At 39.9% G+C, this 16,335-nt stretch overlaps 1 protein-coding gene across 1 annotated transcript; it reads left to right on the top strand.

Moving 5' to 3' along the window:
- The first annotated feature begins 8,400 nt into the window (after positions 1-8,400).
- On the top strand, positions 8,401-15,958 carry LOC146583437 (ephrin-B2a-like). The gene is made up of 5 exons (XM_085271596.1): positions 8,401-8,738; positions 9,383-9,666; positions 10,843-10,935; positions 14,111-14,227; positions 15,119-15,958. The coding sequence occupies exons 1-5, from the start codon at positions 8,587-8,589 to the stop codon at positions 15,469-15,471; spliced, it is 999 nt and encodes a 332-aa protein (XP_085127722.1). The 5' UTR covers positions 8,401-8,586; the 3' UTR covers positions 15,472-15,958.
- The last annotated feature ends 377 nt before the right edge of the window (positions 15,959-16,335 follow it).

The raw sequence follows: 16,335 nt of genomic DNA, 5'->3' as shown, positions 1-16,335 counted from the left end.
GCAATAGCATTATGGGACAGCGCCACCTTAGATATGTAATGAGGATCTTACACGCAGGATCAGTCATTTAGTGGAAAAGGGTCTCGTTCAAAATCCCCACCAGTGACACTCCCATAACTGACAAAACAGAAAACACTGTCATTTCAGCTGTGCACAGTCATAACGATCACTGATGCTGCTGGCATTTGGTAAGAAATGGATCGTCAATAAATGTATGAGTAAAGGTGCAAATTCAAAAACAGTGTGAGTGCATGAGACTTCTGTGACAGCCACAAAATGTATGAAAATGTCATAAGAAGTATCTTACACCCCTCCCCAAAGGAAACTGAATTTTTCCGGGACATTGTTCATTGACTAAGCAGTGGGAATTGGGATTCAGATGTAGGCAAGTATACCTAATGCAGTCTGTCCCATTTCAGCCATCAAATGCTCTGATAAACTCCCATCAGATAATGTCTCTCTATCACAAAGCTGGTCTTACCTGCTCCATTTTTAGATGTTAGACTCAGTGTTGGGAAGGTTACTTTTAAAATGTATTCCACTACAGAATACAGAATACATGCCCCAAAATGTATTTTGTAACGTATTCTGTTACGTTACTCTCATTGAGTAACGTATTCTGAATACTTTGGATTACTTAATATATTATCATGCTGTTTACAACTACATGAATGTGATTTATTACTATTACTGAAGGTCTGCGGCTCCGAACTGTAGTTTTCCACTCTCCTTTTTCTCCCTCCTCGCGCTCACAGACACATAACGGGTATGGCAGTCCATTCTCCCTGCAGCATGGACTACACTGCCCATGTGGCTATGCCTGTAGCATTCTGCCTATCCGGTCTTTAAGTGATGACGTGACGAATCCTGCTTCCGTGCCTAAAGTAGTCCGTGTTTAATATGGGTTTTGTGTTGTTAACATGTTAAATGTTTAAAAAGCTCCTAAAAACAGTCAGTGATCACTGTTGACCTCCCTCGGCTTTTATTACTACTAATCATTTTAAAGCTCAGTTTTTAAAACCTTATGAGCTACAGCCCAGCCCATGCAGCAGTATATGAATGACTAACCCTATTCATCCTTGTGGATGAATTATCTCAGTTGTTCTCCTGGCTGAAGTTTGGTCTGTTTACAGCAACCTGCAATGAGATTACATTTGTTCCTGACCACCGAGAATCCTCACGTTGACTTTTATCAAGTGGAAAAAAGTTAGCGTGTTTATATTATGCTCACATAGCTGTAGCTAGCGGTCACGTAGCACATCGTTATATACCAGCTAGCCAAACTTCAGTAACCCTACAAACGTCACTGCTGTCTAGTTTTCTGTCTTCATTTATGTTGGAAGTGATAGCAGAGCTGTACATTTGAATTTGTTTCCAAAATCCCTCAGTCAGGACATGCTATATTGTATTTAGGTGGAAGCTAGCGAGCTAACTTGCTGCTAACTTCTAACTCCGTTAAATGTCGTTTCGTTTTCATGGATGCCTGGATGTTAAACTCAATTGTTACACCCAGTAGAGCAGAACGCTGATCATTTTATTACAGATGAAAGACTTTAGATAGTTTTTCAACTCTCAGTGATGCCACAGTGATCATTTGATTTATGGACCTGCAGCGGAGTTTGAGCCCAGACACGGCTAGTGACGTCAGACTTAAAGACCTTAGCTTAGCACAACAACAACAACAACAACAACAACAACAAAAAGGCGCTCTCTCACCCAGGAAACACACAGTTGCAGAGAGAGCAGCGTAACCCTGTAACCATGACAACCGTAACGCTGCCGCCTGGAACAACAGAACCCAAACAATCCTGACCTGCGACAATATGAAACAGGAAAATACCGCCGTGTAATCCATTTATTTCAACAAAGTAACTGTATTCTAAATACCACCTTTTTAAACGGTAACTGTAACGGAATACAGTTACTCATATTTTGTATTTTAAATACGTAATGGCGGTGCATGTATTCCGTTACTCCCCAACACTGACAACACTGATTGAGAACAAATCTGGCAATTCTGACTCTCCCCTTGGCTGTAATGTCTGCGACAGAGTCCAGTTAATCATCTTTGTGTGTGGGATAGCAAAAGAGTTTGAGATATGAAAGAGCTGGCAGCAATGCACTCAGTGAAAGGGACAACAGAAAGTGATTGTTCACACTGGTACCTGCATTCTTGGATAGACTGGAGCTAAAATAGGACAGGTGTTACAACTTACGGCTGCCCAAATCTGATTGTGTTGTACACCAGCAGGTGTAAGTCTGTGCTAAAAATGAACCGTAATGTTGAAGATGTAACTAAAACAGTTAACGTCCAAGAATGTTGGTGTTTTTACCATGCTTACGTCATGTTTCCACTGCCTAATTATAGCATGTAATTTCACCAGTGGCAGTTTATAAAGAGATAAAAAGAAACAGAACTGAGTTCATCTTATTGGTGTGGCCATGGCAGTCCCATTTTCTCATGTTGTCCCTTGGGAAAATTTATTTTCAACGTCTCCTGTAGTGACAGCATGAAGTCAACATTTAGGGTTTTTTTTTTTTTTTTTTAGTAACTTACATCAGGGCCCCAGTGATGAAATCAAAAGGCCGCCAGCACTGGGAAATGTAAAATTCATGGTTCACAGATGATGAATGGTGATTTCTTTTCTTTTTTTTTGCCTTTTCCCTACCATTCCACTCAGTTGATGATTGTGATCTTAAGGGAAGTTCCACCACAGTTATTGAAAGGATTCCTTTAAACTTGTTTTCATGAGTTCCTTTTAGGTAAATTTTAAAGATCATATGACTTCTTTTTCTGTTTTTCTTTCCTTTCTTTTTCTTTTTTTAAAGCGTCACTTGTGAAGTAACTGGCAGCTGTTAGCATGCTAACATAATGAACAGAGCTGCTTGTCAGTCTATTAGCATACAGTTAGCTCTTTAGCACTGTACACTGCCCCTAGCACAAAGTATAGACACTCTGAAAAAGTGAGTAAAGTTACCTCAAACCAGACATAAAGAGCCCTAAAAAAGGTATTCGAGAACATGAAATAAATAATTATTGGTTTTTACCCCAACTGCTATCAGCTTCAGTTTAATTTTTCTAGGAAAAAAAAATCACCAATTATTTCGGTGTCCTTATTCAACCTCTTCAGGTTTGTGACTCAAATATGTATTTAAATTTAGACTGAAGAAGGTAAAACTGCCATCATGCTTGTGTTAGCCTTTACTGCTATCCTCACAGTGCACATAATAATAAGTAAATGCTTGAAATCCTAAAAAAAAAAAATATATCGACACATATTCATCCAATGTAGGCAGCATTTACATAACAGATAAATGGCAACTTTCAGAAAAGTATTATGTGATTCTCTTGTCTTTTAATAGTCATACTCATAGCAAAGGGGATTTTACATGAGTCATGCATACCTATAAAAGTCAAGAATACCCACTAGTTGGTTTACACTTACACAAGAGCAAACAAGCGAGACAGACAGAGGGGAGGAAAGGAAACTGAGGAGAGCGAAGAGCTAAGCGAGGAAGGACAAAGAGAGAAACTGAGAGAGAGAGAGAGAGACCGGTTGCTGAGGAAGTGTTTTGTCATTGCTGAGACAGGTCAGTAGCTTCATAACTACCACTATAACAAACACACACACACAAACTTACACTTGCTTCCTGTTAACCAAGATTAGTATCTTGATTCTTAACCAAAGTCAACATAACAGCACCTGCTACATCCTGTTGCTGCTCGCGGTGTCTCTGGGGAGTTACGGCAGATACATAACTTTACTTCCAGCTGTGCCACACCTGGTCTTTTAAAGCCCAGTTCAGGTACAGACAAAGAATTTAGAGGGTCACACACATGAGTTTATGACATTTAGTTCAATTTAACTGAATGTCAAACTTAAGAGGGGAAAAGAGCTCAGTGTTGAGGGCAGTGATCAGTTTATATGTTTGATTTCCAACTAATGGAGTAAGAATAATCAGAATTGAACAATCAGCACAGTCCTTCTGCCTTAAAGCCTCATTTTGAAGTATTTTTTAATTATGAGAGAGAATGAGAAAGAACGTAAAGCAGATCGTCTTAAATCTTTAAAATTTGCAGCTAAAATCGAGATTTCCACAAAGTCACAGTGTTGTGCCGCTTTGTAGCTTCTGTAGTGAAGGAAACATTGCAGCTGGAGTGTATAAATGCTCTCTAATCAGACTGTCTGTCACCCCCTGCAGGACACCTTCAACACTGCCGACATTGAGGTAAGCATGGGAGTAAAGCACGGGAGCCTTCAAGCATGGTCCCAGGTTGAGGTTAATGCTAATCGTGATAGGGGTTGTTCTTATTAACAGACACCTAACATGTTAGCATTAGCTTCACTTTGGGAGATCTCACAGGACAAAAAAAGCTGAAGGCCACTGCTACGACGAAAAAGAGGAGTCATCATGACACTGAGGAATATGACGCATCTGCAGGCACAGAGCGAAGCTGCAGGGGAATAACCGTTCAGTCAAGCACATGCTCTTTGTCACTGGCTGTAATTTAAGCTGTCTAGATGGTTATAACTCCAGGGTTGTCAGTTTGGTGCCCGTTGGGAGCATTTTGTGCAGCGGTGCAGCGACACCTGCAAGGAAATATGAAATAGCTGCAGTTCCTGTTGTATTACATATGAAGTAGTGCAGAAAGAAAAAGACCAAATTCTCTAATCACAATTCTCTGTTTTTGCATCTGGCTCATCGAATCTTTGAGGAACCCACAATTTCTTTAAATTCTGCCTTGGCACAACGTTACATCTGAGTTTAAAGAGTCAGTGCTCTTCTCTGCTTCTCTGACTTTTAGCCTAACACCTTAATGTTTCCAGTGAGTCCTGTTGAGCTCTCCACAAAACTACCAACTAAAAGAATAATTTCCACCTTACTACTTTGCTGTTACAGTGTATTTACAGGTGCATGGATGCAGTAAAAAGTGGAAAAAGTACAATTTTAAAATGTGAGCATTACAGATGAATCAGCTCTGCTAGAGATGACAGCGGTTAAAGAGAAAGAGGAAGCCAGTTTCTCATCAAGCAAACTAAACGGTTAAAGGTTCAATTTTATATTTCTGTTGATTTCACAGATCAGCTGAGAAATCCCGAAAATTTTGCTAACACGGACTGTAAATAGCTTAAGCTGTGTTGTGTATTTACTCTAAGTTGCATGACAAGAAAATAAAACCAATTACAAAGCATGTGAGACTTGTGTGCCTTAAATTTGTTTCAGGAAAAGGAAAAGTTGGACTTGTATGAATTGAATGTTTACATGAGAGAGAGAAAAAACATTTCAGAGTCTGCTTTCTCATGTTGAGGCTTAAATGAATTGAAAGATGCTGCCTGTACTTTGAACACTTACAGCCCAGTCATGTCCCGACAGAGATGCAGACATCTCCGGGCAGTTCAGCCGTCACTTGTGGCGCTTCATAGCTGTGACAGAAGTCCTGTGTAATCTTTGTCATTAGCGCGGGCTCTCTTGAAAATCAGAGGATTAGAGTCTCGGGTGCAGAACGTACAGATGACTTTAAAGAAGATCCACCATGTGCACGATTTCTTGTACTCATTTGCATGAGGTTCTGTAGAAATACATCTGTTTTAGCAGTTCGTGGTCATCTTTATGTCCTGACCTCATTAAAGTCTGCGCGTCCTGGATACAGCAGGTTCATTCGAGGTGATAGTGTGAGTCACAGCTTTCACTCCTTTACCCTTTCTACTCGTCACCACATCAGTGTTTCCCCTGAACCGCAACGTTCATGATCCTTCAAACCAGTACTTTCTTGTCCTGAGGTTCATTCTGCAAATAGTCCACTGAGAAGAATAGAAACTTGATTGTAGGATAAATGTCATTCTCTCGGTAGGACTTGCATAACTGACTTTTTTTTTGTTAAAGAAAGAGAAAAACTCCCCGATTTGTGTGTGGATGTTAGGAAGGGCGGTGGCTGAGATCTTCTCTGCTGGTGCTAAAGGGCTTTACCATTAATGTGCCGACCAAGCCGGAGTTTCACTTCTGCCGCACCACAGTCCACATGCTCGCAGAGATGTGGACATCAACAGCCAGTCATCAACAATTATGCTGCAATGCCATGTTAGACACACGGAAAGACTCGATGACAAGTTAAGAATGACACATTTTGCTTTTCATCCTAACTTCTAATTGCCTGAGAGGTCTCCGGCTGGCTGCTCTCTTTGTTTAACGTGGTCACAGGTTCAAACACTCACAGGTCAGATGAAACCGACCGCTAAGTCTCTCTGAGTGCAGAGATGTCTTCAACTATGAACTCAGAGCAAGGCAACAAGTAAAACACACAAACAGAACGGGGTTTTTCCTGCCTCAGAACAGCTTCTGCTCTACATATGGTTAATTATAATGGTAATAAGAAGGCGTCTCTGTTAACTTAGTTAAAAGGAGTTTATGCGTTATCCTGGTATTTTCGGCCTTTTTCTAAACAAAATAAATTGTTTTAAACTTGAGTAAATTAAAGCCCACTGTAAAAAAAAGTACAGGTTGAAGAATATTTATGTCACAGTCCTGGTAATTTTCCTTTGGCAAAAGGCCAAAACCCTCTTTGATGTGTGTGTTTAGATAAGTCAATAACGATGTCTGGTTTAGCAGACTTGGAGAAGCTCTGAGGTTAAACGAATACATTTCAGGTAAGAATAGATCATCACTGAAACAATTTGGTCATCAAAAACAGTCATTAGTTTGGTCCACTCTGTGGATTTCCCTCATTTGCATCACTTCTCGCTCGCTGCAGAGCACTGTGGCCGTCTGTGTGTTAACTTTTCATTAAGATGTGCAACACTGTTCCCCTAGAACAACTGTTCTATAGAACCGGGTGTATTTCTATTTCTTTCTCCAGGACTGCACCGAACGAGCAGCCCAACAACAAGAAAATAATTTGAGCGCTTCCATTTTTTCTTTGAAGCTTTTGTTAAAAAAATAGATATGGAGTAGTGCAAATTGCACAAATAAATAATATGTACACTATAAATCTAAGAAACACAGCTGCATGAAGATATAATACAAACATATGTTTGTCATGCAGATGTGACCGTGAGAAGTGGCAAAAGATGCAGATCTGTGAAGATTCTGAGATCAAAAGCGGTCGTCTACATACACAATGTTACAACATTAGGATAATCACAAGAAGTCATAGCCTGTGCCTCAAACACAAAACACACATTTTATAACATGCAACAGAAGAAACACGCCACACACTTACCATCAGACACTGAGTTTTAACGGACCAATGATTTTTCTTTCTTCTTTTTGCTTTCCAGGGACTTTTTCCTCTCAGTGTTCATAGCAAACAATGCCAGGTTATCACTGCTGTTTCTAGAGGACTAAGGACACAAGACAAACTGCACTAGGGCTTATTGGTGTGACAGGATGTGTCACAAATATTCACACCAGTTTTTACAAGCCTACAAAAAAGCATCTTCTGCTCCCGTCCTCTGAGGCTTCCTAAGGGACAGGAGCTCATGAGAGCTGGTGATGGACCCTCATTTAGTCTAGTGGAGCTCTACAAACACATTAAGTCTGTATAAGTAGGTTCCTAAAGCTAAGAACCCAACAATCATTCTGTGACTGACTGACAGGAAGCACACATCATGTCACAAGATCAACACAAGCTACGCCCCCTGGCCAATCAACAGTATGATAATCTAATTAATTAATTAAACAGCGTTTATTATTATTATTATTATTATTATTATTATTATTATAGAATATTAATGTATCCATCTGCTAATTATTATTACCATTATAATTAATATGCTACCCCAGATTCCTCATGGCCTGTGACGTAAACACATAGCAGGCCACAGAAGGTGGAGTAAAAAAATTAAATTAAAATATTAAAATAAAATGTAAAAAAGCTTTAATTAAATGTAGATCTCCTGAAATAGTGACAAATAGTCAATCATACAAGACACAAATATGTTTCTAAAAAAAACTAACGCTACACACTAAACGCTACAGGTGACGTCCTTATAATATACAAATTAGTTCCAAACCGTTTTACAGCTGGTTTAGACCCTTAATATTTCCCAAACCCACTTTCGAGAAGAAGAAGAAGAAAAAACAGATAAAGATCTGTGGTTACTATGAAACTTCTAGCTTCTGAGAAAAGTAAGCGCAATCATTTCTGGATTTTTTATTATTATTATTTAATCGTCTGGAAAACAGCCAGACTTGGATTTCCCCCAAATGTGTTGAACACGCTTTTAAAAATGCGCTTGTTTTATGGCTCGTGCATGTAACGCAATGTACAGTATGTTAATGTGAAAAAAATAAATAAATAAAAATTCACCAATCGATGTGCCCACCAGCCCCGGCTTTCTCTTACGCACGAGCCCGTATGGGCGGACTGGTCAGCTGATGGCTTTAAACGCTGCACACTCTCTCTGTCCTCAATACACGGATCTCGTCACACGAATAATTTTCCAGCCAATTACGCACAATGTGGAACATTTCAAACAGCCGCAGGAGGAAAACTCGCAACTTGGTGGGATTTCATTCGGGAACGTGTCCTTTGCGCGCACCTGGAGCAACCGGAGACATGCAGGGACAGCAAATTGTAGCCGGTTTATGATACCGAGCCTCCGTGTAGCCAGTCTCCGATTTCTTCCTGGGATGGGGAGCAGCGCATGGAGCTGCGGTGCCCTGTTCCTGCTGGCCATCGTTTGCTCATGCCGTGCCATCACTCTGGAGTCTATCCACTGGAGCAGCTCCAATGCCAAGTAAGTGGAGGAATCAGTTTTGCGATCAATACAACTTTCTGCTGTGGACTGACAGAAATCTGCTCAGTGACATTTTCCAGAAGTGATTTATAATGACTGAGAAGTAACTGATAACACAGAAGCACCGAACACTGCCAGGCTCCAGCTCTTCTCCTGTGCCAATTGAAACTAAACAGAATGATTTGTATTAATTAATGACTTTTTATCTTCGCCATGTTATTAGCTGGTGATGAAACCAATGCATTTCTGCATGTGCTCTTCAGATATTTACATAACACAAAAAAATCCCCTGAAGCGATGGAATTGGGGAGCTTTAAAAAAATAGCTCCAGGGATTACTGTAGACTAATATTCTGTTGATCCAGTTCATGATTGATCACCTAATCTTTTTTCCTTTATGACTGCGCTGTTTGTTTTTGGTTTGTTAGTCTAAACAAGCAACTGGTCTGATGTGAACAAATGAAAACCTGCAAGATCTTGTCGAAACGCTCTTATCACTGAAGTTAAAATGTGGCCACTTTATTATCCATCAAGTTCAAGCTGAGAATTGCATAAAGTGAAGATGCTCCAGTCTCTGCCGGTTTAAGAGGATTTTTATGTTTTTTTGTTTTTTTTAAAGTGTTGTGTTTCTCTCTTTTATCACAGGTTTACTCCAGGTCAGGGTCTCATTCTGTATCCACAGATAGGGGACAAGATGGACATTGTGTGCCCCAGGGCAGATGCTTCCTCTGGGGGAAAGGAGGAGTTCTACAGAGTCTTCCTGGTCTCGCGAAGTCAGCTGGAGAGCTGCACCATTGACCAGACTGACACGCCTCTGCTGAACTGCGACAAACCAAACCGTGATGTAAAGTTCACGTTCAAGTTTCAGGAATTCAGCCCCAACTTGTGGGGTCTGGAGTTCCTCAAGGGGAAGGACTATTACATAACCTGTGAGTGTTTTTTTGTGTCTGAAGCCATGGCTGCCAAACGTGTGGCACACGTTCTAATTAAACTCAGTATGATGGGGAAAAGCAGCTGGTTCCTACAGGTGGAACAGCCTTTAAATCCAGGCTAGAAGCTGATTCCTTTTTCCTTCCCCTGCCCTCTCTCCTTCTCTCTCTCTGGGTAAAGAGGACACCATCATCCTTGGCTCCCTCTCAATTTGTCAGTTTGCGTGAGAATCAAAGTAAAAAAAAAAAAACCCCGCACACACACAAAAAAACGTGGCCTCGTTATTGGACTGCCGTCGGTTAAACCAGCATCTTAAGAGGCAAGTGATGCATGAGATAGAGAGCAAGTCTGACCATGTAGCCTCACCCACCTCGCCACGCTCTGACAGCACACTTCGCTCTGGCAGGCCTGTGTGATTCCAAGGGCTTACATGCCCCAAATCACAGAAGGCTTTTACAGCATCAGGCAGATTTGATGGGAGCTTACATGGCAACGTGGCTTGTAGCCTGCGAGATGTTGTTATCTGACCTAAATGCTGCTAACAAGTATGTGTGTGAATGACAGGGGTGAGTGAGAGTTCCTGGTGTGTGTGTGTGTGTCTCATGCGAGTGTTGGTTATTGATTCAAAAGGATAGCTGCTAAAATATTCTCCATTCGTCTCATTTCCCGTGTTGCATTTTGAGATGCAATGCTTAGTCAGTTCACTGGTTAGTACATTCAGCAACATCACACTCAATTTCCAGTTTGCTGGCTTCACCTAACTGCAACTAATGCAACCATGCTGCAACAAATCCTCTCACTCTGTTCAGGTTTTCTTCAAGATGTTTTGGAGGTTAAGTATTTTGGGAGCAATTCAGCTTTTTTTTTGTTTTTGTTTTTTTAAAGAATATACACTAAAAAAATAAGTATCTTTTTGGTTCAGCCCTCACAGCATTTTCTGTAGCTTCTGTGGTGTTTTCACATGTGTGATTATCTGCTGTTTATAACATCACAGCTTGTGCTATGTGTGGCATTTTGTTGCATAAGTGATGCAACTTTTGGCAACTGACCCAACTTGTCTGCAAAGGAGTCGTCGCGTAATTATGCATTCCCTGATAATCGTTTATGATTTACACGAAACTTGGGGAAGGGAAGAAAAAAGTGTTTAATTTTTGCCTCCTCCCTGTGTTTATCAGCCACCTCCACGGGCTTCCTGCAGGGTCTGGATAACACTAATGGAGGGGTGTGCAGGACCAAATCCATGAAGCTGGTGCTGAGAGTCGGCCAGAGTAAGAGCTTTGCTTTCACGTGTCTGTGCCGGCGCATGTGTGGATGACATGAACACACACACAAACATATACATACACATGTAGTTATCTGACAGATAGAACCAGCTGTTTATTTCAGGTCATATTTAAAGCAATAATATCATCTCCAGACTTGAATTACTGAGTGGTCACATAATCCTGTGATCATCCATCAATTCTCTTGAAGAGAGATTTCTGTCATGAATTATTCCAAATCCTTAATTTAAGCCAGCACTAGCAGCTTAAAGCCGCTATTATCATGCATGTGATCATTTGAGACTGCTGTGGTATTTATTTTATTTATTTTTTGTCATATTAACATCACAATAACTGGTTTAATTTGAGGATGCATCATTCTTTAAAACACAACAGGCACACAGGTGTACGCTACCTGTCGACACACTATTTATCAATTTTCAAGCCATACTCTCTAAATGAAGAAACTAGTGTTTATAGTGTGCTTGTTTGCTTCTTTAACTCCACATAATCACAGAAACATGACAGCTGCTGTTTCTGTGTGTTTTTCCAGAAACTTTAAAAGCTAAATAAATGAAAGGCCTAAAAAATAAATATTATTTTTTTGACCTCTGAAATGTGAAGTGGTATCTACATAAATAATTCAGGAGTTTGAGTTGGAGATGAAAAAAAAAATAAAAAAAATCAGCATTTCGTGCATTTCTCCACTGATCATAACTGGAAATATGGGGCTGTTCTCCCGCTGTGTTTACTGGTGTAAACACATCTTTTTTTTACAGCGACAGCAAATATTAATAAGTTCAATTTTTAGGTGTTATCGAGTTTTAATTTCTGCATATATTAAAAGTCACGACGAGTCGTTGGAAGCGTCAGATTTTGAGTTATACGTTGTGCTTTTTAAATTGAACGTTTAATCGTGTTGTCATATTTTTTACGTTCACAGTAAATGTGCTGGCAGGAAATTTGAACATCAGTGATGAATGAATGAGACACTGAAGTGAAGCTTTAATGACTGCTGTTCAAACTAAGCTAACTAACACTCAAATGTGCATGTAGTCCCAGTTAAGGTATAACATTTCATTTTTACTTTAGTATTTATTTTTATGTTTGAGCAAAGATCACAATATTTCTTTCCTGTATTTAGACGTTAAACTGTCACTTTTTTATGTTGGTATGTGGAAGCTTCTTTCTGCCACTTAATAAAAAATAAACTTTTAAAAAACTTCAACGTACCAACTCAAACATCTGAGAAAAACCTTGAAATTTCAAGTTACAGAGTTAAACTTTTGAGATGAGAACTAAAATGTTTGACTTTAGGATGTTCTTTTTTTTCCAAATGTTTTTTCCCCCAGTGGCAGAAACAAGCTTCCATACTTTTATGTTTGTTGTTAAACCCAGTTCATTTGAAGGCTTGCACATTATCCCATAAATTGCCAAATTTAAAATTAAGAACTATACTTTTTGAAGGCTGAGAAACCTGAGAGGTTATTGGTGAAAGACTAGTTTAGTTCCTTTTTAATAATATAAATTACTAATAAAGCAATGCAGATATTAAGAAAGAGTCCTTTATAAACCTTTTTCACACTATTTTAAGAAGAAAAAGTAGACAAATCCTTGTTGCTATTGACCATGATGAAAGGTTTGCTCTAAACACGGAGCCCTGAATAATGTGATGTGTAACAAAGAAAAATGTGTGCTTTGTAATCTGACAAAGGCAGTCCACATTCAAGGTTGCCTATCATTACTACCAATGGTGAAACGAAATGGATTTATTAAGTATTGCTCAGCCTGATATCTACTTCTGTTTTTTTCTTCCTCTTTAGTAGATGATCCACTTTATCTCCAGTCCATTAATGACTTCAGCATCTCTGAAGTTTATTTAATTAATGCTAAAAGTGTAATTTAATGTAAGATGTAACCAATGCAAACTGAGCTGTGTGATGGCGTTATCTCCTTTCCTTTCACAAAGAGTTGGTTCTGGGTAGGCTTAAAGACAAAACCAGGTGACTATGGCGATCATTCATGGGGAGTTTATGAGAAAACTAAGATAGAAAGATCTCATTGTTATGGTTTCCTGGGACGACACTGAAGTGTTTTAATTCTCTGAGTAATGAAGAGTAAATCAGGAGGAACCCTGATTGAAGTTTAAAGCAGAAGTAGGACTTTTTAACAGTGCTTTGTTTTTTAGAGGAAAGAAAGGTGTAGGTTCAGATCCGCTGTCTCTTGTTGCCTCTCGCAACTCTTAACAGCTGGGATTGGCTCCAGCGACCCTGACTTAGATAAGTGGAAGAGCGTGGAGCCAACATCCTAATAGTAACTTGTAAGGATGGCGGCCCCAATACATAAGTGGCTGAAACTTCTCAAAAGTATATTTAAGTACTTGATTGAATGGATTTAGTTACTTCTCACTGACAGAGAGTATCATAAAGGGAAATATAACCAATTAAAAACAAGACGGGGTTTCTTTTGATTACTTAATTGTTCTCATTTAATTCTATATTCTCAGACTTGATCACATTTCTAATGAACCACAGAGGAAAATCCGTAACTGTGAAACAGCTGGTCTTTTTCCAGAAAAGTCCCCCTGGAAAAACCAGAGGGAATTTTTTTTAAAATGGCTCCATCTGATAAATTAAGGGCAAACCTGTACCACCGACCCTTACAGTGTATTGATCTAGAGGCTCTGTAGCGTTGCTACTGTGGTTTGGGTCTCCCTCAGCACCTTTATCCTCCAAAAAAAGAGTTTTTGAAAAATCCTCCAGCAGAGTTTCACAGAAAAGCCAGAGCATTAAAGTTTTTCCGGCAACATCTTAGTAAGACACTTTAGGCTGTTTTTCTTCCTTTAATTTGTCACTCATATGTATATGTTATGTGTGAGTGGGTGGGGAAAAAAGGAGAACATGTTAGTGATGCTTTTCCTGTCAAGAAAAAAAAAAAGAAAATCGCAGCTGTGACACAAAACCCAGCTTTCTGTGGTCTGGCTGCGTTGAGAAAAAAACAAGTTTCGCTCTTTGTCTTGTGATTCAATTTTATCTGAATGACTGTTGATCCGAAATCAATAAACAAATAGAAAGAAATTAGCTCTTTATTTAGATTCTGAATGAACCAATAAATCTCATTACAGTAACCTGGAAGGTGTGAGGTTTGCAGCTTATATCAGTCTGTGTGGTTTTTATTCCAGACTCTTCAGATCCACCTTCAACACTTCAGGAGTCCCCCACCAGATTCCCACCTACACGACCAAAGTCCAAGGCCAAGGACGCCTCCACGAAAGAAGAGGATATAAAAAGTAAAGCTGGTATGAAGACAAACCAAAAATACAGCCTGGGGAATCATGTACAGCAGTATCATGGGCATTTCTAGCACACTGGAGCAGACTGTGCAAGCCTTACCTTTACCTGCCCTTTCAGTTACCTTCCTTTTGTGCATTAATGTTGAGTTTCCCACACATATCAAAAGAACCCAATAATGTTCACAGATTTTTAATTAACCATTAAGTCTGTTTGCAATTTCTACCCCAGGACTCTTGTGTTCGCTTCAGCCCTCATGGGACAAAACTCTTCTGTAGGGCAGCTTCAGCAACACTGCTGAACAAATTGCAGTTTATTGAATACATTTTTATGCTCTCAGTAGTAAATAACTAACAATAAAACAACATTAGAAAGTGATTATAGTCTTTTTAGCTCATAAAAAAGCAAAATGAAGGCAACATTTAAACTACATATTGGCTCTTGATTGAAATATTTGAGTTGATTTGTGTAATTTGTTGTCGCTAACAACGATCGGTAGAAACCAAACTCATCAACCCTTAGAAGACTGGATTTGAAATTGTCTGAGCAGCCTTTTTATTCTGCTCTGACCCACTTCGTGATCATCGTGTGACTCCGCAGACGGACAGAAGAATAAAACAATGCTGCAAACTGTTCATCACAATGACATTTCACTGAGTCCTCCAGTTTGCACTCAAACCTCAAGTGATCATGAGTCTGTCGTGTGCCAAAAAAAGGGCCTGTGTTTTCTAACAGGGTGACACTTAAGATGAAGCATATTCTCTTGTGTCCAGCTTCAGCTGAGATTTTTCACGCTAACATGTGCTGATCAGGCCGTGCCGGGGCATTAAGTGAGTGAAGTTGTTTTTAAACCTTTGTGTCTCTTGCCCCTTAAATTTTCTTTTTCTATCTTCTGACAGATGTGGGCTCGGAGACAGGACTCTTCACGTGGGTTGTCTCTGGCTGTGTGGTCCTGCTCGTGGTCATCATAGTTCTGTTGGCTGTGTTGTGGAGGCACCGTCACCGTCGCTGCGTCCCAGATGGGCAGCAGTCCGCCTCCGTGTCCCTCAACACTTTGGGCGTGCCGAAACGGGACAGCATCAGCAGCGACAACAACGGCTCGGACCGCAGCGACGTCGTCTTTCCTCTGCGGGCTTCCGACAGCATGATCTGCCGTCACTTTGAGCGCGTGAGCAGTGACTACGGGCCCCCTGTGTACATAGTTCAGGAGATAATGCCCCAGAGTCCCACCAACATCTACTACAAAGTCTAATGCTTGCTGCTCTGATGACACTTCTCTGCTGATATGAGGGTAATCATGAATCTCAGTTACTGAGGACAATCTGAGAGCTGTGCGCGGTCCAAAAAAAAAAATACAGATAAAGAGCGAGAGCTCCTCAGTGAAGTGACAAGACAATCAGACAGCAAACTGGGGTCTTAACATATCATTGGTAGTTGTATCCAGTTTGTTTTTTGTCAGATATGCTTGGAAATGGGGGAGGGATGTATTTATAAGAAATTCTTTATTACTGCCACCAACACGTGGCAGCTTTAGATGTACAGTAAATGTGTATTTAATATTAATTTATTGATGAATTGGTTTAAGGAAAAGTGGGGAAAAAGCTTAAAAACTGCACTGCAGAGCATTAAATTCATGAGCACTTTGAGGTTTTTCACAGCCGAGATGTGTTGACTTTGTTTGAACCGAAATGAAAGTCATGATTTTGTGGATTTTATTAAAATGAAAGTGTTTCAAGGGACTCCTCACCCAGTCTTTGTGATCTGTTTCTACTTAAGGATTCAATCACGTGTGAACATCAGTTTAAAGGGAAAAGGTGTTTAACTTACTTTTAGGACACCGTAAAATAAAGTAAGTGTCTTCAGTTTCCCAAAGGTGAAGTGTTGTAAATGAACAAAAGGGTGATGTATGTGGTTAGATACTAATATTACACAGTGAGTACAACAGCACTCCGATCTGTTAAATATAACCACTCAGTTATACTTCAAGTACTTTTATAGACTCCATCGCCTTAACAGAGCTTTTCTAGTCTTATTGATCACTCAGTGCTTTTACACTAAACTAAATTCACCCAATTCAACACTTACCGCTCTTTATTTATCAGACACACTCACGCTG

Source organism: Mchenga conophoros, linkage group LG1 (genome assembly GCF_057382185.1).
Source record: "Mchenga conophoros isolate Kocher_MC1m ecotype Shallow Benthic linkage group LG1, M_conophoros_male_GT1.1, whole genome shotgun sequence".
Lineage (NCBI taxonomy): Eukaryota > Metazoa > Chordata > Actinopteri > Cichliformes > Cichlidae > Mchenga > Mchenga conophoros.
The sequence above is the reverse complement of the archived record's forward strand: the minus strand, read 5'-3'. Positions and strand labels throughout refer to the sequence as shown.

Coding starts and splice junctions, on each gene's coding strand:
- LOC146583437 (XM_085271596.1), top strand. CDS start 8,587: ATGATACCGAGCCTCCGTGTAGCCAGTCTCCGATTTCTTCCTGGGATG. Junction 10,936..14,110: donor GGTGCTGAGAGTCGGCCAGA/GTAAGAGCTTTG, acceptor TTTTTATTCCAG/ACTCTTCAGATCCACCTTCA. Junction 14,228..15,118: donor GGATATAAAAAGTAAAGCTG/GTATGAAGACAA, acceptor ATCTTCTGACAG/ATGTGGGCTCGGAGACAGGA.